The sequence below is a fragment of the Lynx canadensis genome, chromosome B1, assembly GCF_007474595.2.
Source record: "Lynx canadensis isolate LIC74 chromosome B1, mLynCan4.pri.v2, whole genome shotgun sequence".
In the NCBI taxonomy this organism is placed as follows: domain Eukaryota; kingdom Metazoa; phylum Chordata; class Mammalia; order Carnivora; family Felidae; genus Lynx; species Lynx canadensis.
In genome coordinates this window covers 148,880,970-148,906,842 of record NC_044306.2, presented here as the reverse complement: position 1 = coordinate 148,906,842, position 25,873 = coordinate 148,880,970, and the positions used below count along the sequence as shown (strand labels likewise).

General features: G+C 38.3%; 1 protein-coding gene across 8 annotated transcripts in view; it reads left to right on the top strand.

The window, feature by feature from the left end:
- Positions 1-25,873, top strand: part of RUFY3 (RUN and FYVE domain containing 3) — an 81,788-nt gene that overhangs the window by 12,672 nt on the left and 43,243 nt on the right. The window contains exons 1-3 of one of the 8 annotated variants that reach the window (XM_030313729.1): positions 2,666-3,578; positions 3,698-3,921; positions 20,672-20,725. The exons of 4 other annotated variants lie outside the window; for them this stretch is intronic. In XM_030313729.1, coding sequence (XP_030169589.1) covers positions 3,744-3,921; positions 20,672-20,725 — 232 coding nt within the window. In that variant the 5' untranslated portion in view covers positions 2,666-3,578; positions 3,698-3,743. Of the gene's footprint in view, positions 1-2,644; positions 3,922-20,671; positions 20,726-25,873 lie in introns of those variants that run through there. 3 more of the 8 variants (XM_030313733.1, XM_030313734.1, XM_030313730.1) reach the window with 3 other exon arrangements.

Here is a 25,873-nt window from a genome sequence, read left to right as displayed (position 1 = left end):
ACTTGGCTCAACTTTGGTTTCCTTGTATGTAAAGAGGACATACCATATCTCCTTGGCCAGATTCTTGTGAGGATTTGATACAGTATTTATAAAGCACCTAGGGGCACCTAGGTGGCTCAGTCGGTTAAGCCTCTGACTTCAGCTCAGGTCATGATCTCACAGTTCCTGAGTTTGAGCCCCATGTCAGGCTCTGTGCTGACAGCTCAGATTCTGTCTCCCTCTCTCTCTAACCCTCCCCTGCTCGTGCTCTCTCATTCTCTCTCTCTCAAAAATAAACATTAAAAGAATTTTAAAGCACCTAACAGAAAATAGAGATTCAATAAATGATAGCTAGCTTAAGTAATTTTTCCCTATTGTATAACAGGGACATTGGGCACGACAAATAAAACTTTGTCTTATAATAGTAGCTGAGTATTCTTTAAAAGTGACTTCTGACTTTGACAGTGAATCTCATTTGCTTTGAATTAATTATAAGATGGAAAATTCAGGCTGTGTAAGCAACTAGAACATAGTATTATTCAGATCATCACCTTGGATTTGAATTTCACTTAGGCCTGTTAGTTCTGCTTCTAGGGCCACACACTATACCTCAACCCTCCTCACAACCATCTTACAAAGATGTGCCTTTATTCACAGGTAGGATCAAATGAGAAAAAAGTTCAAGGTTTGTCTCACTGATGACTTCATGTTACCTAAGCTAATATGTTTACCTAGTAAAGACCCAAATGTAAAAACAGTACTAAACAACGTTTAGAATTATTTGTTAGTCTTCTACAAAGTGCTTGTTCTCATAGGAAATTCATTGCCTGTGAACAGTGAGTAAGTGTCCACACTGAAGACTCAAAGGTGTTTACCTGCAAGCAGGTATGACTGAGATAGTGGAAAGACAGGTTTTCCTGCTCACCCACAGTTCTTATTTCTGAAATGACTCCTAATGCCTCCTTAAACTGAGAGATAACCAGTGCAGGAAGGTTTTTCTCTCCTTGGCAGAAGTGTTAGTTGCTTTGGGCTTCCCTCCTGATATCTTCTACCTGGAGAGAAGGACCTTTGGAAGGAATGTTGACCAGGTCTTCTCTGTTTATTGACCTAGATTTTCTTGTATGCTAGTGTCTTGTAATCAATCCAAATCTGTTTAAGGTTATTAAATGCATATTGGTTGCTAAAAAGATTGTCATGGTTTGTGATAGGCTCAATTCAGATATTCATGGAACCAGGAAATCTCAAAGCATCCAGATTTTTCTTTGTTTTCACTATTCTATATTTCAAGAATGTGTCAATGACCTACAGTCTTGGTGTTGTACGTACAGAAGCCAGGGCTCTTTGGCATTGTGATTCCAGGAACTATTCAGTGTAAGTTTAAAGATTTTAATGACTGCTTACTAGGTTATAAAGTATTACATGGTGAAACTATAAACTGTCCCCTTTAAGCTTTAGTGTATAAGATGGAAGTATGTATGTCTAGAAAGGAATCGACCTATAATTAAATGTGAATGTGTTAAACGAAGACTTGTGTTCAGTATTTGGGTACATAAATTCTGCTTCTTTGAAAGGGTGATTTTGTCTTACTGCATGCCCAATGCCTGGATCGCTGCCTGACATGTGGAATACTCTGACTGAATATTTACTGAATGAGAAAATTAGTGAATGAATAGCTTTGGGTCCAGATGTAGGATAATGTTGAAAGATTTTAAATAGAAATGAATAAACCTGGGGTATTTTGTTTTCCTTAGTAATTTGCTGATTTTCTTCCTAATTGTAAATAATCATATACGTATATGCATTTTTACGTTGTACCAGTTTGCTTTCCCTCTAACAGTATGAGAAATGCCTGTTTACCTACAGAACCTGATTCTTAGCATTTTTTCTTTGGGCTCAATCTCAAGTTAGGATGCAACATTTGTGAAATTTTAATATTATATTTGTATGTAATATACATATAAAATGTCATTATAATATTCAAGGAGAATTTTTTTCTTTTAGTTTTCAAAAATCAAGGTATCCTTCTGAATGAAATTCCTAAAATAGAATAAATCGTCTTGGCATATATTTCTTGAAGTTGTAGCTTCCACCTTAAATAGAAAAAATACTTGTTTTCAGTTGTCCAAAACATTTTCAAAGAAAATCGTTATCATCCCTTATCTCATTATTTATTGCAGCTCAGAAAGGAAGCACCTAACTTTTTGCTATCAAGGTATAAATGCCTCATTGGATAATACAGACATGTATGTGGGTAGGTGAGTTGGTTGGTTGGTGAGTTGATAATATATGATAATATGCCCTTAGGATGTTCCAGGATGGGAGGCTTTTTAAAAATATAACATAGTTTTATCTTTTACTTAGAAACATAATACATATTTTATGCAGAAACTTGGTAGGGGCATCTGGGTGGCCCAGTTGGTTAAGCATCTGACTTCGGCTCAGGTCATGATCTCAAGGTTCATGAGCCCCATGACAGGCTCCGTGCTGACAGCTCAGAGCCTGGAGCCTGCTTCAGATTCTGTGTCTCCTTCTCTCTGTCCTTCCCCCACTCACCCTCCGTCTCTATCAAAAATAAATATTAAAAACAATTAAAAAAGAAATTTGGTAAATACAACAACTTCAAAAGCGGGGGTGGGGCAGGGGATTGCCATTAATTGGAAGGGATTTTACTTTTTTAGCATCAAGGTTTTTTTCTTGCACTTCTATCCAGTCTAAAAAGTCAGGTTTTGTACCTTGGAGAAGGAGATTGTAAATGCCTGAGAGTATGATATTTAACTTGAAAATCTGCTTTGGCTTTTCTTAAAACACCACCTTTAGTAAAGAATTTTGATAGCTAGGTATATGAGGGTAAAAGATGGAAGTGAATTATGTGCTTACTAAATTAATCTAACTGCCTCTTTCATCATCTTTGCAATGAAGTACTACCCAGTGTTAATTGTCCTCCTGTTATCTAGCCCTTTTATCCCAAAGTGAGGGAATTGATGAGGATAGGTGCATTGTGTTATGTCTGATCACAGTTTGACTAGCATAGTCTGGAAGTGGGTTGTACAGGATGAGAGCAGCAGCTTAATTGCTCTCCCTGCATCAGCAGCATCTATAAAGCATCCTGGGAATTGCTCGCCCTACGTTCAGAGCAGCTGGTCACATGAGCCTGGATTTTCAGTTCAGTTCATTAGTCAGCCATTTTGGTCAACACCCTGCTTACTGCGCACAACCAATCCTATTAGAACTCAGCATCCCGGCTCATCTGAGCAGATCCTGGAAGTGATTTCTGCAGTTCAGGATATTTTTTAAGCTAAATTGAAAATATTGGTTTATTTTTGGGGATTTTTGGGGGGTATTTTTTTTCCTGCACAAAGGAGGATTTTTCACTTATTCATTCAGAGACCAGTTTTTTAAAGCCAGCTAAGGTGGCATCGGCTGTGCAACGTTTAAAGCCTATAGCCCAGCTGAAAAAGGAGGGGGCAGGGAAGAGAAGATAAAAGGACAGAAGCTAGAGAAAACAGGCATCATTTTATTTTGCTATGTGGTAGGAACTATCTATGAGAAAAGATAGTAGAGGATTGCTTGTCTTGAACAGTTGGTTCTTAAACCGTAAGGTATTTTTCCTTGTGTTTTGTTTTAATCTCCCCCACCCCTTTTCCTGAGAGCTTTGTTTCAGAGCTTTGGATTTGGGGTTTTGGGGTAAGGAGGTTTTATTTATTTTTGTTGGGGTGAGTGTGTGTGTGTTTGTGTGTGTGTGTTGTGGTCCCAGCTGAGTCATCATGTCTGCTCTGACGCCTCCAACTGATATGCCAACCCCCACCACTGACAAGATCACACAGGCTGCCATGGAGACCATCTACCTTTGCAAATTCCGAGTGTCTATGGATGGAGAATGGCTCTGCCTGCGAGAGCTGGATGACATCTCACTTACACCTGACCCAGAGCCTACCCATGAAGGTATGGTCAGAACCCGTCCACTAGTGTCTCACCAGCGTCCTCATTGTTACAGTAAGCTGGGAGGGTCAGGGAGAGGTAGGAAGAACCCGTACTCTGTACTCTAACCTGTTAACAACCATGACAACCTTTTTTCCTTACCTACCACCCAGTTTACCTTCTCTACTTTACTGGGAAAAAAATATTATTTCCCTGCCCCCTGAGGTATCCTTTCAAAAGATGCTGGTGCCTATTTAGAGCTCTTTGTCTTTAAGCCCCTAAAGAGAACATGTGAGGTCACTTATCACATTTGGCCCTAATTGATAATGAAAAAGCTATTAATATTGATTATATACTAAAATATTATAGAAATTACAATAATTCTTAATAGATTAAGTTAAGACAGCATGACTTCAGGATTGTACTTGACATAGTTGAAACACTTGAGGTGTTTTGCCAAGGGATATCAGGGTATAACCTGTGAAATAGGCTATGATATCTAGAAAATAGTTGATCAAACATTATCTTTTTTTTAATAATATGGACCGTAGATAAGCAGTTTTCCATTCAGTGCTTATTTAATGAATATGGATGCTTTAAAAAGCATAATGCCTCAAAAAGGTTAAACATGATTAATAAGGTAATCTCTACCCATAAAATCTATTGGCCATTGCTTTTTTTAAGTTATTTGTGGTAACTGTGATGACCCATTTGAAATTTCCACTGTCAGTACCTTTGAGACCTTTGAGGTTGCTTGACTTGTGACTTTCTCCCAGAACCTTTTCTAAATTACCACAGGTTTTTAGCTTGTACCCTTAATTCTCTTAAGTCAATGCCATAAGGAAGAGAGTTAATTTAAGTCATAGCTACAAATATTTTGTTTTTTATGTAATGACCTTTTAACTAGTGTTTATTCTCCAGCTTTGAAATAATGCAGAAATGCTCACAAATGAGAAATTCTTTATCAACATCTGCCTGGTATTTAGGCATATCTGCTGAATGGAGGGCATAAGGTGAATTGCACATAGCAGATTGGGTTAGGAAAAGTGATTCCTTGCCCTTGACCTTGTGTTGCAATCTTAGCGTGACTCAGATCTCACCCTTTATGTCTGAAAAGGATTTTATTTCCCCCGTTAGGCTTAGCCTTGAGAAAGTTTTAGAGAGAATGAATACCACAGAACACAAAGCAGTCATTTTGGGTGTGTCTTTAAGGGCAATATTTAAGTAGTTTTTAAGACCCGCTGCGTCTTTTAACAATTGGTTTGTCAGTTGGACAGCTTCCTTGGCTCTAAGTCTCAGAAATGTGCACAGGGGTTGGCAGACATCAGCTGGGAAATCCATAGAATGCCAGTACTGTTTAAAACAACCCCCAAAGGTTTAGGAATCTTTAGGGAAGAAAAATACGTTTTTAGAAGGCTACCAAGAAATCTTTTAGTGAATGCCTCAATTTACATATTTTGTTTTTAAAAATACCCTCATCCATCTTGAAAGTAATATAATATGAAATATTCCTTTAATTATAAAATCCAGTATATTAGTGTTTCATAAATAATTTTTAACATTTTTAGTACTTTGAATTTATATTTGTTTTTTGAACAGGATTCCTATGAGTGGGCAAAAATGAGCTCATGGTTCATGTAAGCATTTATAGTGGTTCTGTATGAATCCTTCATGGAGAAATCTGTGATGGAAATCTGTATGAGGGCTGCAGCCTAAGCTCTAAGTGGCACATTCTTTGATTAAGGAAAAGAGACAAATAGGAGCTTCCCAATACCTTAAAATCAGCTATAGAGGATGTGAAGGAAAATACGGAAATACTGTCCTTGAATTTTGGAATTTTGCCTTAAAGTGGGCAAGAGAAACAATAATTTCAAGTGATTAGAAATGGATATAATAAAAGAAAGTCCAGACATCTGTGGGTTTGGGGACCTGGGAAACAAGGTGATGCTTTTCAGAGCTTTTATTTCCTTGCTCCACTGGCTAACTCAGGATGTCTGAACAGTCATTTGGACTCAAGAAGTGTCTGCTTTAATATTAATACCAGTGATAAGTATTAGGTATAATTTAGCTATCAGCATGTAAGCAGTTATCGCCAGGCCAGTGATACTGTGAATCTCTCACCTTGTTGACAAAATGGAGCACCTGGTACCTGGACACACAGGAGGATTCACATTATACTTCCCAGCTGATTCTTGGAGGGAAAGCCTTCCAACCACACAAATCCTGCAATGAGGCACCCTGACTCCCACAAGAGAAAATGGACAAAAAGCATCATATACCCTCTTAAGACAAGAATAAACATTGGGCATGGCCTCAGTTAGAAGATTTGTAGTTTCCAACTTTTGTTTTCTGAAAACAGCTCATGCCTCTCACTGTGCAGCCCACAGTGCAGGCCTGGACCTAGAGTTTCCGCCTGGCTTAGCCCTAAAATACATGGGAATAGAAACATTCATGTCATCATGTCAGTGCTTGTTGGTAGTCAAGGAAGTGATCTCTCTCTCAGTACCCTTTTTTTAAAACCAGGAGGATATCTATAAATCTGTGTGAGTAGATTTCCCCTAAGACGAGAGCCCAAGACCGATTCCACAGAAGAGGAGAGGGTTCAGGAAAGGCTTCATTTAATGAGTGAGACTGGCCTGGACATTGTACATAATTAGGTGATCATCAGGCAGATGCAGGGTGAAGCGGGGGGACATTTCCAGCAGTACATGGTGAGCTGGTCGAGCTGGAGAATAGCAAGTAGTTATGGGTGGTAATTATCTGATTGTAGGTGAGAAAAATTGGGATAATTAATGTAAACCCTATAAATGTTACTAATGTGTGTAATAGTTACTCATGGAGCCTTAGGTTGAACTGCAGCATGTTTTTGAATACATTCCCATTTTAATGTATATTTTTGTTTTTATGTCTAATTTTTTGGAGCACTCTGAACTAGTTGTTTACTAGACAGACTAAAGTAGACCATTAGTAGCTTAAATTCATGTTTTAGCATTATCCTTTCTTGGAGCTCTATAAAACAAAGTAATTGATTAAAAATACAACTTAGTTATCAAGCAATACTTGTTTTCCTATTAACCTTTTAAAGAATGGGAATCTGATGTTGAGAGATGATGTCCACAGATGATCAATTTAATACAGTAAAATGTACCATCTGGTTACAAAGACAGGTATAAGCTTTGAAATTACTTTTTTGACTTAGGAAACTTCCTTTTCAGATACAGATAAGAGACAGACTATGGAGGCAGTGACATATTGGACAGACACGATAGTTTTCAGGTATTGTAGAGAACTATATGTGATGGCAGACCTAATACATGCTATTATTGCATAACTCTGCAGTTGCCCTGGTGGTGTCATTTTGCTTCAGTGTTCATTAGAATAGCTGGCATTTTACTGTAATGTATAAAGAGGTAGTTTATATGAAACATCTGTCCTTGACATACAAGGACGTGTTCTGGTCTGCCTGTTGGTCAGAAATATTTATTAGGCATTCCTTGATGCAAAGTCCAGTTCTAGGGACTAAGAAATAAATAGACACCCCTTCACATTTCCCGAAGGACAGTCTGGGTGTAGATTATGGGTGCAGATTTGTGATCAGGTTTTTCCATTTGATAGGAACTACTCTACTGATCAGATACAATAGGGAATATTCTACTGATAAGATATAATAAGCAAGGAAAAATCCCCTAAAGATGTAATGGAAAAGTGTTTATTATTCAGTGACTGTGGGAAGTGTCTCATGCTGAGATCACTCCATTGACATTTACTAATGTACTTTTACTCATCAATATCACTGCACCCTAGTATAACCCCATCCTGCTTGGGGTGAAATGTGTATGTTTTAATGAAAAAGGTGCCTGTCCCAATGGGCATTTTGGCAGGGGAAGCCAAGGGGCTATTTACCAAGAAACTTCAGAGCATGAATTCACTATAATGCAGAGCTTCTAAACCTGGGACCTGTGATCCTAATTATCATTCAAAAAATTTTATATCTGTACATTTTTTTCCTGTAGAAAAATCCTTAGTGTCCTTTAGAACCCTCAAAGGAAAAACGAATAATGCTTTAAAAACTCAGCTTTTATCATACAGACCTTGGCCCTTCATTCAACATGCATTTAAGTATCCTACTTATGATTTATGCCCCACACTTATAATTTATGTCCTAGTACAGTGAAGTGAACAAGTATGGTCCTTTGGATTTTCTGGGCTTATTTGATAGGTTGGGAGTGTAGGGTGGGGTACTTCAAGCAAGTAAAATGACAGTCATTGCAGTACAGTAGTACAGAGTGAAAAATCTTATTCCAGAGAAGATTTCCAATTGAAGTAATGTTTGAGCTAAGACCTAAAATATGTGCAGGAGTTATCTGGGCATACACTGGAGGCAAGGGAGTCTTAAGGGGTGGGGATGGGGAGGAAGAACTACACAGACTCAAATGCCAGAACTGAAAGGTGGTTAGTATTTATTTTCAGCCCCTTTCCAAATTTCCTCTCCAGTAAGTTTTCACGTGCTTTACTGGGAACAAAATGTTAGGAGTAGTGATGAAAGTAGTAGGTTTTTTTTTTCCCTTCTGGTTGTGCATAATGTTAATTTTTTAACATTAAAATCTTAAGTGTTTTAACAGTAAGTTCATTATGTATGTGCATTTACTCCTATACTTTAATAAAATAAGCATATATTATATGTGAATTTTAATAGCTCTCCTGAATAAGACTTAATAGTCATTGCTCCCAATTAATAGAAAAACAAAACTATTAATCTTAAAAAAAATTGTTAAGCTTTATTTATTTTTGAGAGAGAGAGAGAGAGAGAGACAGAACATGAGCAGGGGAGGAACAGAGAGGGAGGGAGACACAGAATCCAAAGCAGGCTCCAGGCTCTGAGCTATCAGCACAGAGCCCAATGTGGGGCTCGAACCCACGAACTGCGAGATCATGACCTGAGCCAAAGTCGGACACTGACTGAGCCACCCAGGCATCCCAAAACTATTATTCTTAATGTCGAATTCCAGTAACCTGCAGATTTGTGATCAGACTTCCTATTTTCACTTATTTATATGTGAACATTCATTTATCTTTTTGATGATGAACATGTATTTACTAAGAAAATTATAAGCATGCAATACTCAAAGGTTCTTATGTGAAATGACTTTAACTGAAGTTGACGAAAAATCAAGGCTCCAATTTTCATAAGTGAATATATGTCATTTGTATCAAAAGTAGCACTTTACTAAACTATATATAAATGATCTTTCTGAATTTAACACAACACCTGTAGACACACAAGGCATCTGGCTATTATAGTTTTCTGCTATGATTAAACAAGCAAATAGTGCTACATGTGTTAGGGCGTAAAGAAGGATATATGTGCTGTGTTCCACAACAAAGTCTTAATTTTGTCTTTTATTTTCATTTGTACAACTACCAGGAGCTAATTGTGTCACATCTAGATTCCTACACCTACTTTCAACTTTTCTCCAAACCCATTTCTCTTCCTATACTGATTCATTCTTCATAAAATTGCCAAATGAGTCTTCATGAAAGCAAACTTTTCATTCTTGTACAAGAGCCCTGTTTCAGGCAGCCTTCTGTGTTACATGTAGAGTACTCCTGAAAAAGTGGTAATGGTGTTGGAACAGGAGGAGACGTCATCATTTATTGAACACTTATTTTGTGCCAAGAACTGTTCCAAGTAATATGTATATAGTATGTCATTTAATCATTGCAACAACCCTTTGAGCCTAGGTACGATTATTACGCCCATTTTACTAATTGACATTTGGGAATGTAGTAAGTGATAGAGCCAGGATTCAAACTCAGGCACCCACAGTTCAGTCTGCTTGGGGCTCTCCTATAGCAAAACTCAGTAAAATGTAAGTCTACCAATAGACCTGCATGTAACAAAGGGCGTCTACTCTGGTGACCTATTTCTAGCAGTTTTGTACACGGTTGATCACGGCAGTGGCCAGCGTAAGTCCAGTGAACATCAAAATGAGGCCAAAAGCATGCCAGTTGGGGCATGCTTGGTGATTGCCATTAATTGAAGTGGAGATCTTAGCTTTTATCCACTTTTTTTCATTTTCTTCTTTCCACTCGTTTTTATGAAGTGTGTGAAAATATTTACATAGTTGCAGAGATACTCCCAAACAGCGGCACACTGCTAAAACTGACCTGGCTGGCAGGTCAGCACCTTTATGTGCTAAATTTAAAATGTTTCTCAGGTAGATGTACAAAATGATGTGAAAAGCTATTTGTGGTAAGAGAAATGTTCATGATTATGGATTGAAATAGTAACTACATTGAATCCTTAGTCTTTAGCCAAGTATTTCCATGCCCTTCTTTGGGTAATTTTACTTATCTAATGTTTTTTCATACTCCTGTTCCATACTTAACCTATTTCAGCCAGGTTGTAGATTCTCACTTCGCCAGGACCCTGATTATTCTTGCTGTTACACTATCCCCTCTTGAGATTCTCCATGCTGACATCATATCAAGAAATGGAAAGGCCCCTTGACTCCCTTCATCCAGAAGGCCTTCTCTAGCATGTCCGTTACTCTTCATCTCCTGAATCATATGCCTTGAATCATTGGGTAGTGTCTGTGCCACTTGATTGAATGCACTTGGAATCATTCTCCAGTGATTCATTTTAATCTATGTGATCCCTCATTTATGAAATTATATAGAAAGTTCTTTGGGCAAAACTTTGTTTTGCATCCTTCAGAAGGCCTCGTAGTACCAGGTACTGCTTACGGTAGCTATCCAACACACTTTGGGTGAATGCAGTAATGCCCCATAACTCCAGAAAATAATCCGTGGTGAAAGAAAAGATTATTGGAATACCTTCCCTCCATCACACACAATTTGTGCTTTTTTAGGTTTTTTAATTATTTTTTTAAGTTTATTTGAGACTGAGCATGAGCGGGAGGAGGGCAGAAAAAGAGAGGGAAACAGACTAGGAAGTAGGCTCCAGGCTCTGAGCTGCCAGCACAGAGCCTGACGTGGGGCTTTGAACTCACGAGCTGTGAGATCATGACCTGAAACCAAGTCAGACACTCAACCAACTGAGCCACCCGGGTGCCCCTTGAGTTTTTTTAATTTAATTCTTTTAGTCATTTATCTCCTATTCCAGATTGACTGTATCTTACTTAGAAAGTTGAAGTTTTGTACAATGTAATAGTTTCTTATTGTTGTTTTCTACTAAATCCAAGCATACTATTCAGTGCTGATGAAAGCAGGGGAAGCGTTGGGCACAGGCTCTGCTGGTAGGCGTGCACATGGGTGCAGCTTTGTTGGGGTTCACTTAACCCTGTGAATCAAGAGCCTCGACAAGTTAAATCCCAGTGATTATACCAAACATCTGTCTTAAAGAAATAATCAGAAATAACAGGCAAGTCCCGTTTTAATGATTTATAGTAGCAGGACCTTTAAAAGCAACCCGAGTCGCCCAATAGGAAAGTGGTTCAGTAAATTGCAGAACATCTATACAACAAGCCCTAAAAGATGATTGTGGAGGAATATTTAATGGCATAGGGAATTGTTTAGAATATAATTTTTAAAGTTTATTTTACTTATTTATTTTGAGAGAGAATGAGAGAGCGGGAGAGGAGCAGAGAGAGGGAGAGAATCCCAAGCAGGCTCCACGCTGTCAGCACAGAGCCCAATGTGGAGATCGAACTCACACTGGGAGACCAAAGCCTGAGCCGAAATCAAGAGTTGGACACTTAACCAACTGAGCCACCCAGGCGCCCCTAGAATATAATTTTTAAAAGCTGTTTCCCAAACTACATACACTATGGTCACAATTTGTGTTAAATGCAGGGGTACATATCCACCACAAGTAAAACAAAATGTACCAAATATGTAAAAAGTAATTACCTCTGGACAGTGGAACGACAGGTGACTTTTGTAACATTATTTAAACTTCATGTCTTCCAAATACTCTACAAGAGTGTATATTAGTATAATCAGGAAAAAAAATGCTCTTTTTTAAAGCAAAAGGCTATATCAGTATAGGTGTGCAATCATCCGCCTGACTTGTATTTAATAAGTACTTTCCTTAACAGTTTCACATCCATTGTCAGAATAATTTTTTTTTATATTTCTAGTAGATATTTTGAGTTTTTCTGAGTCCTAGGCCTGTATTTGTGTACTGGCATGCTTTGTTTTCAGAGCTGTCTAAAGGCTGCCTGCAGTACACCAGGTGACCCACAAGGTCTAGACTTAGATGCATTCAGTACAGCATTTGATTTATTCCTTTCAGAAGTGTTCAGAAAATAAAGCCTGAATTGTTAGGATTTAAACGGAATCCTGTTACTGTTCTTGGCTTTCAATATGGCACACTTCCCTTTATAATCTGCCCTCGGTGAGATTATGGGAACATTTGTTGCCACCAGCCCTGATAGCCTCAGATTTATATTGTCAGGTTCTCCAAGTTGTCATCACGTGTGCAGAAGGCAGTCTTTGTGAACTTTTCGAAGTGTGGACGTGGTAGCTTGTAATACCATCTTGGAAGCCTATTGGGCAAAGTTCTTTGGACAAAGTTCATCCCTTTCTTGTTGCTCTGCTGTGGAAGAGCTTGGCTAGTCACCCTTTCAAGGTAAGTTTTACCCAAGTTTTGTAAAATCCTTCCTGGGAGAGAAATATCAGCAGAGCTTTGTGCTGCCTCTGAGCTGACTGTAATGTGCTCTCCCTGAAGTCAGCACTCTCCTTCCCATTCCAGTTCCTTCCCAACTCCTTCAAATGCCTGCACTGGTGTCCACGTTAGTGCACTGTCGTAATCACAGTGCCTTACTGTCTTTGCTCTATTGGTGAGCCTTTCTGGACCTTTCTGAGAACAGAGCTTTTTCTTTAATCTTTAATTTGTGCCTTTCTTAATGGAGTTTATAGTGACTCTTCCTTGGGTTATCAGCTTCCAGTGCAGAAGGTCATTCCTCCTAAACTTCTCTTTGACATATTTATCATTTTCCAGAGGTAAATGCTGTACCCGATTAGATAACTACTCAGTGATAGAGCTCAGATTGGAATTCAAGTCGTTGGATTCCCAGACCTGGGTACTTGTAAGACGTGGCTGGAAAGGGCAAGTGCTATCATCTGAGAGTACCCACAGTATTCTTCGCTTTTCAGCTGTGGTTCTGTATTTTGAGTTTTGTCAGTACCTCCTTTTTGTGGGGAAATAGAAAGCATAATGGGGCGCAGTTTTCCACTGTGGTTCCTCCAACCCCCACCAATTCACTCTGACTGCTGTGAAGTGCTTTTGAGTCCAGGGGAGTAAACACAAAAAACTGTTCCTTGCAATTTTTCATAGTTGAACTTTGCCAGAGAACAGATAGAAAGATTTGATGAGCTTAGAAGCACATGTATAGAGGGACAGGGAAATAGATTTGTTGACAAATGGCCCCTAAGGAATTATTTATTTTTCATTATAATTAAATATTCTCAAAATAAAATGTATATGTGTCAGTCTGCTGAAAATAATGTTTTTTTAGAAAATATTTATTATGTATATAAGTATTTTATGAAAGCAACTTTATTTTTCTAGTTACAGAAATGATATATTCATATTGTAAGAGTTACAGAATACAGAAGAGTGTAAAACACAAACTAGTAGAATTCACCTAAAGTTCTAGCACCTATTTTTTTTAATTTTTTTAATGTTTATTTATTTTTTGAGAGAGAGAGAGAGAGAGAATGAGTGGGGGAGGGGCAGAGAAAGAGGGAGACACAGAATCTGAAGCAGACTCCAGGCTCTGAGCTGCAAAGAGCCCAACACGGGGCTCGAACCCACAAACCACGAGATCATGACCTTAGCAGAAGTCAGATGTTTAACTGACTGAGCCACCCAGGTGCCCCAGTTCTAGCACCTATTGATAACCACTAATAAGATTTAGTAACCAGATTCTCTTTTTTATTAATATATACACACAGTTCACTTACAAGCTCACACAGTTTTTATACATGCAAAATCATACCATTCCTGTGTTGTGTGACCTGCCTTTTTTCCTCTGCAGTATCTTTCTACCACAGTAAATAGAAATCTGCATCACCTCACTTAATGTCTTCAGTTTTTTGGATATGCCATAATTTCTTTGACTTCCTTATTACAGATGTTTAGATTGTTTCTAAATTTGGCCACCACTTTCATTTGGGGTATTTTTACCCAAATTATGCTTACAATTTGAACAGTTTACCAATTTTCATCTTTAGAAGTGGAGTTTCTGGGTCAAATAGTAATATATTTTAATTTTTTATACACATTTCCAAGCTGCCATAAACATTTTAAAAAATTTTAATAGCATGGTATCGTGAACTTTCGTATTAGCTTTTTCTTTTTGTCTTTCACTACTGCAGTTGGTTGTGGTTTCTCACAGTACTAAAATCTGAACTTTCCAAATGAAACAGTTGTGGTTTTTAGAACAGTTGATTCAGCAGCTGTAAACTCCAAGATTATGTTTTATCTGTTTTTTTTTTTTCTTTAAGCCAGTGACAATATCTTAGGTAGAAGAGAATGAGTTTTACTGTTAAATGTACAATGAGAAATTATATGATTGCTGGAGTTTGTTTTCTGGGATGAAAAGGCTGCTGAGATTTCTCTTTCTCCTAGAGCTGTAAAATTCAGGGTGTACTACATTTCATCTGAGAATCCCACAATGTCTAGGCCTGTGGGCAGCAAGCTTCCCAGTTGAGGTATCAGACACCTCATGATTATTTCTTCCATTGCAGTCATTCAGGTAGGTGGCAAAGGCTCTACTAATTTGGGGAGGCCCCCTTTCCCTCATCCTCTCACTCTCCATCAGGCCGTGTCCTCCTTAGCCTTCCAGTATCATGTAGCTGCTCACCTGATTTAGGAATCCATTTTATCTTCTCTTATCTCTCTAATACCAATCTCTGTTTACCTCGTGTCGCAGTTACTTAGTTCTGAAGGGAAGTGCCTGTGATATTTCATACTTGTGACTTCTGTACAAACTCACTGTACTATCTGCCTTAGTAAAAGCCTTTGTTCAACATAAAGCCTAAGTATTAAATGGCCCAAGTGTTGATAACTGTATTAGGAAAACCTATAGTTCTCTTGTGTCTTTCTCCTTTCACTCAGGACGCCTCACTTCTAACACTTCTGGTCACCAGATGTATGTGTGTGGGGCGGGTGGTCCAACACCAATCTGTGACACCGGCTGGGTGTGCAGTTTAACTCAATTCTGACTTTGCCTACCTGGAGGTAATGTCAGATCCCACAGGTTAAGAGCTCAGCCCCACAGAACTGCCCCCCACTCTAGATACTAATCACAAGTAGTAGATCCCCAGGTTACCCACAACTTTTGTCCAACTTGGCTACAAATCAGACGTCCCCATGACCGCTTTCCCCTTAGATTCAGTGATTTGCTAGAACAGTTCACGGAACTCAGGGAAACACTTAAGTTTGCCAGTTTATTAAAGGTTATGAAAAAAGGATACAGATGAAGAGGAGATACATAGGGTGAGGTCTGGGAGGGTCCCAAATGCAGGAGCTTCTTCCTGGTGGATTTGGGGTGTGCACCCCCCTGGAAAGCTTTCAAACCCCATACTACTAGGATTTTGTGGAGGCTTCCTCCATTGGCATGATCAATAAACTCCATTTCCAGCCCCTTTCCCCTCTCTAAAGAAGTGAGTGGTGGGGCTGAAAATTCCAAACTTAGAAACATGGCTTGGTCTTTTTGGGGACCAGCCCCCATCCAGGAGCCCACCTAGAATCACCTTATTAGAACAAAAGATGCTTGTAGGGCTCTTATCACTTAGGAATTTATAGGGGTTTCAGGAGCCCTGTGCCAGGGACTGGGGAAGAAGACCAAATAGATATTTATTATAAATCACAAGATCACAATCACTTAATATTACTTTTTTTCCAAGACCATTCATGTTTCTTTGCTGATATTTTTGTTTTTAACTCTACTGTGGGGAAGAAATAGATCTTGGTCTAAACTACTGGTTTATTAGAACAGAACCTGTTTGTACTTTTTAAAATTAGTTTGGCAGTTCCTTTACTAATTTTTATATTACTAAAGCTAATTATGTTACTAGTTAGTTTAAGAGTATCTCAGCTGTTAAACTTGTCATTTGGTCTGCTTGTGTTGGCTTATTTTTACCCTGTTTAATATTAGTTGTTTTTTTTTTTTTTTTTATTTAACCCCACTTCCCCCTATTTTCTTTTTTAATTGTGGCAAATATACTTAGTGGAATCCAGCTTGTTAGTTTCTTGTAAAGGTAAAGTTCACATTGAATCTAAGGTGTGCTAAGTACTTTAAATGAGTTAGCTTTCATTTTCATAACAGTCCATTGAAGAGTGCTTTATGATCAGTAGTTGGGGCTTCAAGAAGGCTTTCCCCCAAGAAACTAATAAGCTTTTTAAAAATAACACTCTAAATCAGAGTCACCTAGCATCAAGGAGACAATGTAACTTGGTTACATATTTCTCTAAACTTGGCTGTAACTTTGTTGTCCATAGTTATAAGACTCCTGGAAAAAGAATCTATCAAGAAGAGAGATCTCACAGCCCTGGTTACATAAACAATGGTGAGGCACTTTGAGCACATTCAAGCATTTCTCAGGAGAGAAGGAGCTTCAGCTACTTCCCTCATCAGAGAAAAAAGATGGAACTACACAGGGCCCAAGGCTTTGTGAGAGCAGTGGTCCTACCCCAAGTATATATCAGTACCAAAGCCAAGGTCCCTCCTACCAGGCCACACAGCCGTTGCCATTGAGTCACCATGTTCTGTAAGAGCAAATATTTTACGGTACTTGCTAATTAGTTATTTATAGTGCCATATATATTAGTTTGCTGACTTACTCATTCTTAGACTTGAAACAGAACAATAGCCAAGAAAATAGTTCATTAAACCTCAGATCAGCTATGCTTCCTTAATTCGGGGCCCTCGTACACTTCCAGCCTTGTCTCTTATTTCTTGACTTTAGAAAATGTCTTTGTTCACATGCTTCTCCTGAATCTGTTAGGTGCACCATTTTTAACCATGTAATCCAAGCATTTAGAGTGGTGTGGTGGTCCTGATGTTTCATTACCAGACTTGGGGCACCACACACAGTGACAGTCCACTTGGCATTTCTAAGCTATGCACTCATAAGGAATCAGTGTTCTGAGTGGGAATGAGGCTGTCTGTTTAGCCAGAGTAACCTTGGAAGCTCCCTTTACTATTTACTTTAACATTTACAGTGTACATTTGACATAGTTCTGACTGGTACAACTCTGAATTATTCATTATCTATAGCAAGATTTTAATTCAGGACTACCTTCTGTAGCAACTAGCAAACCTTTAGGTTACCGCTCTCTGAAACTTGTGAATATGTATTATTATGACACAAATTAAAGTTACCATAGATTTTTAGATCAGGCAAAAACATGCTGAGAGTAACAAAGTATAATCCCTAGAAAAATGAAACGTTCTGGCGAAAAGACCAGAGTTATCCATGCTAGTACTTTCTTTGATTCATGTATTAGACACTTTCATTGTTGTTTTGACAATTTGAACATATTCCAGATAGCATAATTTTTAAAATATTTTGTAAATCCTTCTTTGAGGAATGTAAAAGAACAGCACAGTATCCATTCTTTATTGCAATGAAATCCTGAGCGTGCCGAGGTAAGGGGAGAACAACTTTAGAAGGAGAAAACACGCCTCTTATCTTTCAGGGGAGGAGGGCTCTTTTAAATTGATTCCATCACCCTGATACTCAGAACCTCTTTGTTTTAAAAACAAAACAGAAAATATATCTGGTCAGAGTAGACTGGGAAACTTGTAGATGGGACACGGAAGGGGAAAGTCAGAGAGGTCCCTTGTACTCACCAACCATTCCTACCTAGAAATTCACTTTCCAGAGCTCTTCTGTGCATGAATCTCAGAGGATCTTTATATTTCATTTCGATAATTAGGTACTTTTATTTTATTAGGTGACAAATATAGTTTCTAGGTGAAGAAAATGAAGGATAAATGGTAATATTTACCTTGCTGACTTTCACAAGGTGAGCATAGCAAGTCTGTAAACTAATGTGATGGTTAAGAGTATATTCTTATTGGGGCGCCTGGGTGGCTCAGTCGGTAGGCGTCCGACTCCAGCTCTGGTCATGATCTGGCAGTTCGTGAGTTTAAGCCCCGCATGGGGCTCTGTGCTGACAGCTCACAGCCTGGAGCCTGCTTCAGATTCTGTCTCTCCCTCGCTCTCTGCCCCAGCCCTGCTCACACTCTGTCTCTGTCTCTCAAAAATAAATAAACATTAAAAAAATTTTTTTTTAAAGTACATTCTTATAAACCTATAATCCTATGTAATATAAATCTGTAGCATATTGTCAGGATATTGAAAGTGATATATGGAAATATATCTATATGTAATGTATTTTAGCACTAATTTACTATAAAATAATAGTAACTAGCACTTATATTATGCTTTTTCTATATGAAACACTAAGTGCTTTGCACATACATATACACAATTGCAGAATCCAAAAATGCTCTGAAAACCAAGAGCATTTTTCATAAATTCGCCTGAATTCATTTGGTGCTAAGACATGACCTGAATTTATTTGAGGTTATTTATAGTCTTTATTTATCCTATTTAATTTGAACATTCATTTATTTCCTGCAGAAATATTAATGTGCTTGATTGTGAAGTGCTGCCCCGGAGCCTGCTAGTTCTGCATGGTTTTGTGGGGGGGTTTGGGCCTCAGTATTTACCATTTTGCCTTTCTAAAATTAAAAAAATAATCTGAATTTCAAAATATATTTGGCTGGAAAATATTAACATGAAGGACTTGGCGTGTGTTACTCTTTTGCTCCTCACAACAGTGTTGTCAGATAGGTACTGTTCTTTTCCCTGTTTTCCAGAATGAGGAAACTGAGGTAAGAGACATGAAGTACAGGGACAAGGTCATAGGGCGAGTAGGGGTGGAGCTGGGATGCCAGCCCCAGTGATCCTGAATCTGCTCTCAGAATTTGCTCTCCTGCCTCCCTTTGTAAGGTGACTTCCTTGGGATGTTGATGCAAGTTAGGGATTTAATCCTATTTCCCTGTGCCCTACATCTGCGCTTGGTTTTCTAATTATTAATTTCTAGACTTTTTAATCGGGAGACAGTACAAGTGTAAAAGGTTATAGATACTTGCATTCTTCTTGCATTGCCTGTCCCCATGTCTGGCCTAACCAACAATCTATATATAGTTTTCAAAAATTGCTACTTTAATCACATATCAACATATTATCATAATCACAACATCACAATACCAACATAATCACATATTACATCCTCATCTGCTTCCCTGTTTTCTGAATTTAAAGTGAAATGTTTTACATACTTGTATGTTTTTTGCACATCTTTGTAGGATAAGTGATCATATATTTATTTATTTAACTATAATGTGCCCTTACAGCCCACTTGAATAACCACTATACCACAGCAGAGCTAGAAATTAACCAGTTGAATTGAAGAATTACAGGGGCGCCTGGGTGGCGCAGTCGGTTAAGCGTCCGACTTCAGCCAGGTCACGATCTCGCGGTCCGTGAGTTCGAGCCCCGCGTCGGGCTCTGGGCTGATGGCTCAGAGCCTGGAGCCTGCTTCCGATTCTGTGTCTCCCTCTCTCTCTGCCCCTCCCCCATTCATGCTCTGTCTCTCTCTGTCCCAAAAATAAATAAACGTTGAAAAAAAAATTAAAAAAAAAAAAAAAGAATTACAGTGATGATATAATAAACTAGTGAAAAAGCAGGACAAATGATAAATTCCTTTCCTAAATGGTGATTTCCACTTGTTGCTTCAGATCCTGTGCTGGTTTCTGTGATACATTTTTCAAGACGGAAGGCTTATCGTGCCCATTTTCATTTTTGTTATGCTTCATCCTCTGAGAATGTCCCTTTATTTGCTGCATATTTACACACACAAAATTCACCTGATTTTGTGAGTTTGAATATGAATATTGCAGGTGTGTACAATATAATAGCTTCAGAATTACTGAACGATGAAGCTGGTGTACTTTTTGAAAAATTTCTATAGGTTCTCTTATTTCCAAAGTCATCTTACAGCTTTAAGACACAGAAGTACCTATTATATTTGTAATCTTCACATTCTTTCCTGTCCTTCTCCCTCACATGGAATATTCTGTGTACAGGAATATTGAATTTATAGAAAAAGGAGAGAGTGCTATACTTTTAACTGAAGGCACATCTGTATTGAATTATAAATGATTTATTTTGTCTGTCTTCAAAGCAGCATCTTTTCCTTTATTTTTGGTTTGGGGAAGAACTGTATGGGTGGAGGGTTTTGAGAGAGGTATTTGGACTTTTCTGTGGTTATTTTAAGAAAAGTCACTAGTTTGTATCATATTTGGCCTGATTCTAAAAAGCATTCCACATATTTTCCAGCTCCACTGAAGTGGTCAAAACAAACGTTGAATGAGGCCAATGTTGTGTGCACTTAAACTACAAAGAGCCTAATCTTGCTTTTCAGTGGAAAAAAATCTGTTATTTTTTATGGGATATGAATCCTTGTTTCCTTTTGTTAGAAACTTTGAAATGATTTTAGCTTTGAAACAAATTTAATAGTCGTAGTCGATGTCTCTGCTTAGAGTCCTACCCCTTCTCAGGAGTATTTCCAGCCGTTTTCACTGTTAATCTCTGGGTTAAGCTGAAAGAATTCTAGGAAATCTCCCTTTCAGTTATCCTTTTGAAACCTTGTTTTTAATAGCACTTTTCTTTCTTGGCTTGCATGACATTTTATCTTTCTTTTCCTTTCTTTTTGCCGTTTGCAAAGACTCTTGGGAGGATTTGACAGATTTGGTGGAGCAAATGCGCGATGATACAGAAGGTGCGTGCCACACCAACATCTTTCAGCTTTTTTTCCTTTCTTTTCTTTCTTTATTTCTTTTTTTATTTTATTTTTTTTAATTTCTAACCACCTTTTGATTGTTTTCCATAAGCGAGACTGTCAGCTTTAGGTTTTATTTCCCATGGCAATAATTGGAGTAATAAAAATATTTGCTACATTTTCCATACAGGTACTTCATTTGTACAGGATTAGGGTTTTCAGAGTCTTGGACTTAAAATCTTTATCCTTGTGGTTCCAAGTAAAGCATATATGTTTATGCTGTTCCTTTAGGATATTTGTTAAATATCCTAATAATAAATGTTTTAAGGGGACTTTATTTCAAAGTTATATCAAATTTTTCTAGGCTGTTTTTTCATTTGTTGGGAAGATGTAAACACATTTTTTTATCATTTGTGAAAAAATATATTTCTGTGAATTCCACAGTGGCCAAAAACAAACCAATCCCAGGAATCTGAAGTATCCAGTCTGGAATGTTGTTCTGATTTGTAGATTTCCATAACATGAAGCACTTTCATCTTGGTCCCGTATTAGCATTACTTTCCAGTGGAATTACTTTCAAAAGTAGCACATATGCTCCAATATATGAAGTTTCCCTAAACCAATCGTTTCTTCTGAAATCGGCACCAAACTTTAGGGAGCTCAAGGTAATTTATACATTTTATAATAAAAATAGAAAAATTGAAGTTTGGCTCCACTGCACTCTGTCATTTACATTCTCCCACTTTGCCTGGGCATAAACGTCCCCCAGCTTCAGCACACACTCTCCTAGCATACACAGGAGACTGGCCCTGCGCGCAGACTGGCCTTTTCATTGCCTGTGCCTGAATGCCTTGAGTGCCTTGAGTGCCGTCAGCCTCCTCTCCTGCCTTGTACCTGCAGCATTCCACCCAGAGCACTTACTCCCCTTCTCCCTTACCTGCCCTGCGCCCCGCTGTGCTTGGGGCACCACCCTCTAGCCCAGATGCGTGCTCCAGGAAGGAAGTGCTCCTTGACAGCTGTGGCCCACGTTCATTTCTCCATTCACTCAAGTTCTTCAGAACTTGGAGCTTAAGGCTTTTTACTTGTTGTCTCCTTTTTGTGTTTATCGTCCTAGTTCAAGTGTAATATCCTTGAACAGAGGTTGTCTTAAACTTCTTGGTGTCCATGTGAGATCTGGGGTGGTACTGTGCTCAGTCCATTTGGTCACACCAGACAAGACTAAGGCATTCTGTCTCTACTGATGCCCAGTAGTTTCTTCTTCACTTTACTTTGAATGAGTAAATTATTATGAGTTTCACCTCATTTCCCACAGTCAAACTATGTCTTTATTCCATCTTTTAATGTAACCAGTTACATATAATTCGATGAAAAAGCAAATCAGTATTACCTAGTTGATTGACAGTTCATAGACAACGAAAAACAAAGAGGAGGGTGTTGATTCATTCAGTGAGTAGCGTTTACTATTATGTTAGTTGCTATTACTATTATTTACCAGGCACCACACAGGTATAAGGTTTCGATTCCTTTAATAGACTAGGTACTAAAAAAAAATGCTGCATAAAAGCCAAAAAATCTATGTCCTTCTTGAAGACTTCTTCCCTAGGACTCAACCTGACAAAATTCCATTTCTTTAATACAAAGTACTACTGAAAGAATCAAGCCTACTGTGAGAGTCAGCCTCCTCTTTTTCATCTTGTTTTTGTGGGAATTTTTGTGAATGATTGCCACAGGTGAAATCAGAAAGGGAAATGAGGTGAATTGTAAAAGTATAGCACATAAAAAGCCCAGAAGATGTGAACTGTCAATACTTTGATGATAGTAGTAAATTACCAGTCATGTAGTGTATGGTAATGTTGGTCAAGAACGTATTTACAGAAAAGTCTTTCTGGAATGGAGTTTTTTAAAAGAAATGACAATCAGAATGGTGGAAGGGAAGGGGCTTTACTCATTAACTTTTTTGAGTCATTCATCCCTGTCTTTTTTATTATCATTTTCTACTTCTCTTGCCTCATTTCAGTTATGTAAAATGCTAGAGTTTTACTATGTTATTACATAACAAGAGTTTTTATAAAAGTGCTTGTTACAAGAATAAACATGAGTTAAAGAGTATTGCCCACATGTAACAGAGTTAGCAACTCAGAGCCTGGGGTGGGTTCTGGTTTCAGATCTGAGAAAGCTGAGATGTATGTAGACTCAGATCTTTTCAGGAGACCTTTACCGCTGAACTGTTTCAATTCTGTCTCTTATCTGTTATTATGGATGTGTCATAACAGTTGACTTTTTAATAGATGAAGTGTTAACACCGGCCTCCAGCCTCCTGAAAATTTGCTTTTTAACATAACAAACTCTAGGAGGTTGCAGATTAGAACTATTAGCTTTTGGGTTTTGTTTTGTTTTAAATTTTGTCAAGATTGAAGTTTCTTCTGGCAAACTGATTTCTTACAGTGATGGTTGTTGGTTTTACATTCAGTGTGTCTGTCACTCCTGTCTAACAGAATATGAAATGTCTTCTGAGGATGAAAATGTATCTTGCTTACAACACTGATCAATCATCTGGCATCCCATCTCATTATACACTATTAATTTGTGTCTAAAAGTTTGGAAACTCACGAGAAAATTATGAAGATTAAATGAAATAATAAAAGCGGATAATTTACTATCTTTAGTTTCTCAAATATTAAATTCCTTTCTGTACTCATTACCAGCCTCTTAAATGGATTCAGTGAATTTGCAGTTGTCCAGATTATTGCCCATCTTTCTGAGCATTGAAATAGTTGGGATGTTACTTGAATTAGGGAAATGATACACCTTTGTGACATACTATTTGATCAAGATTGCTTACTGGTTCCTTGACATTTTCTTTTGGGTTAAGACTTAATGTCCGCCATCGTGAAAAATGGAAGGAACATATCTAAGAGATATTCTTAGCATGTAACACTGTGTCACATAGTCATTGAGTAAAGGTTTATTTTAAATAAAATTGTTGCACTTATACTTATGGAAAACCATAATAATTTTAATCACTAACAATGTTTTATTCTTAGCATGTCCCAAGCATTTCTAAATATTTAACACATACTAATTTGTTTAGTCTTCAAAACCCTAGTATTGTTTTATAGATGAGGAAAGTGAGGCCTACCCCATGAAGAAAATTGCCAGGTGGAATACTGCTCGGCAATAAAAAGGAACAAGCTACTGATACACCCAACAACTTGGATGACTATAAGGAATTATGCTGAGTGGGGAAAAAATGCCAATTTAAAAGGTTACATACTGTGTGATTACATTTATATAATATTCTTGAAATGACAAAAGTATAGAAATGGAAAATAGTAGTTGCCAAGGGTTAGGAGAGGGTAGGGGGCTGGAGGAAAGTGAGTTTGGCTTTAAAAGGGCAAGATGAGGGATCCTTGTGTTGATGGCAACGTTGTGTGTGTTAACTGTAATTCAATATGAGTATTCTGGTTATGATAATGTACTCTAGTTTTTGCAAAGTGTTACATTTGGGGGAACTAGGTTAAGGGTACACACAACCACCACAATTTTTAGAACTGCATGTGAATCAACAATTATCTCAAAAAAAAGTGCAGAGAAAAAAGAGATAAACTTTGCCAGAATCGCACAGGGTAGAATTCAAGTAGAGTTCAAACTCCCACAGGCTCACTCCAAAGCTTGTGCCCTTGACCACTACACCAGAGTTCAAACCTGTTTGACTTAAGACCCACTGTAAAAACATGTTTTCATCAAAACTCAGTACATACATCATTTATTTGTATGTACCTAGAACATGACCTCTAGAACATGTATCAATACATGACCTTACTATGGTGAGACATAGTAAATCAATTTTATACTCCACTAAGGAGTGTGACCTTTAGTTTGAAAGCTGCTGTAGGTACTAAGCTCTAAGAAAGAGAGCTCTTCCTGAAATGGCTCTATTTTAGATTCTGTTTCCTGCATACAATTATTGTCATCCTCCAAAGGCTGGGCAACTAACCCTTCATCCTTCTGTTTCTGTATAAACCATCTCCTCTGGTGAAAGCATCTAATAATTGCCACTATTATCCCTATGCTAATGATTATCCAACCTCAAACTTTAATTTGTATTTACAGCTATGTGATGAAAAAATATGTTGAGAATACTTCCACATAAGTGTCCTTTACCATATCTGAAACCAACCTGATTTTACCCCTTACCCCCAAATAGTTACTCAGTTTTTTCATTTTCATTTCCAGTCTCACGGGGCAAAAACTTTGGCTGTTCGTGACTGTTCTGTTTCCTTAACTGGTACAGTCCTTCATGGCAGGCAGTTTTGGTCCTCCCCCCCCCCCGCCCCCCGCCCAAATTCACTGTGCATAATCCTCTCAGACTCATCATCTTCAAAGTTTTGATTACACCACCTCTCTGCTCAAAACCTAGAGTGGTTCTCATTACCTGTTTCATTACCTGTCTGCTTTTAGAGACCTCTGTCACCTGACTGCCTTTCCCGTGCTTGCCAGCTCTCCCCATGCCATTCCGATTCTCTTTACCTCATTTCACACACCCATTCCCACCTTTTGGAATGCTCCTTCTTCTGTGTTTTCTGTGATTTCACCTTGAGGGTCTTCCTCAAATCCTACAGTATTTGGTGGTGTCTCATTTGGAACACAGGTGTACAGTATTCCCGGCATTAACCTAAAGATCGAGATTATTCCAGGTTTTTGGTCAGGTCTGGAGTTTACCCTATTTACAAGCTGAAAAATTAGCCTGATTCTGTTCTTAGATACTGGCAAAAGATACAAGACTCCTAGTGGGAGACAAAGGACTTTATTACTCATGACGCTGCAAACAGCCTGAACATCAGCATACTGGTGTCTTGCACAAGAGTCCCACCTAGTAGACACCATAAGGCTCAGCAAGATGCTCTGCATGTGGTGGGTGGGTGTTGCAGCTGAGGAACACTGACTTTGGAGAACTCATTGCTTCTATAGGAAGCAGTAAGGAAGCCTCACCTCTCATGACTATCAGCTGCATAAACAGCCCTGACAGATGACCCAGATAAAAGAGTGGTCAAGGTCTTGTTGCAGTCTTGATACAACCCAGTAAAGATGTGTAATGGCACAAGAGGGCCAAGGAGGATTGTCTCTCCCAACATTTTACAGGTAAAA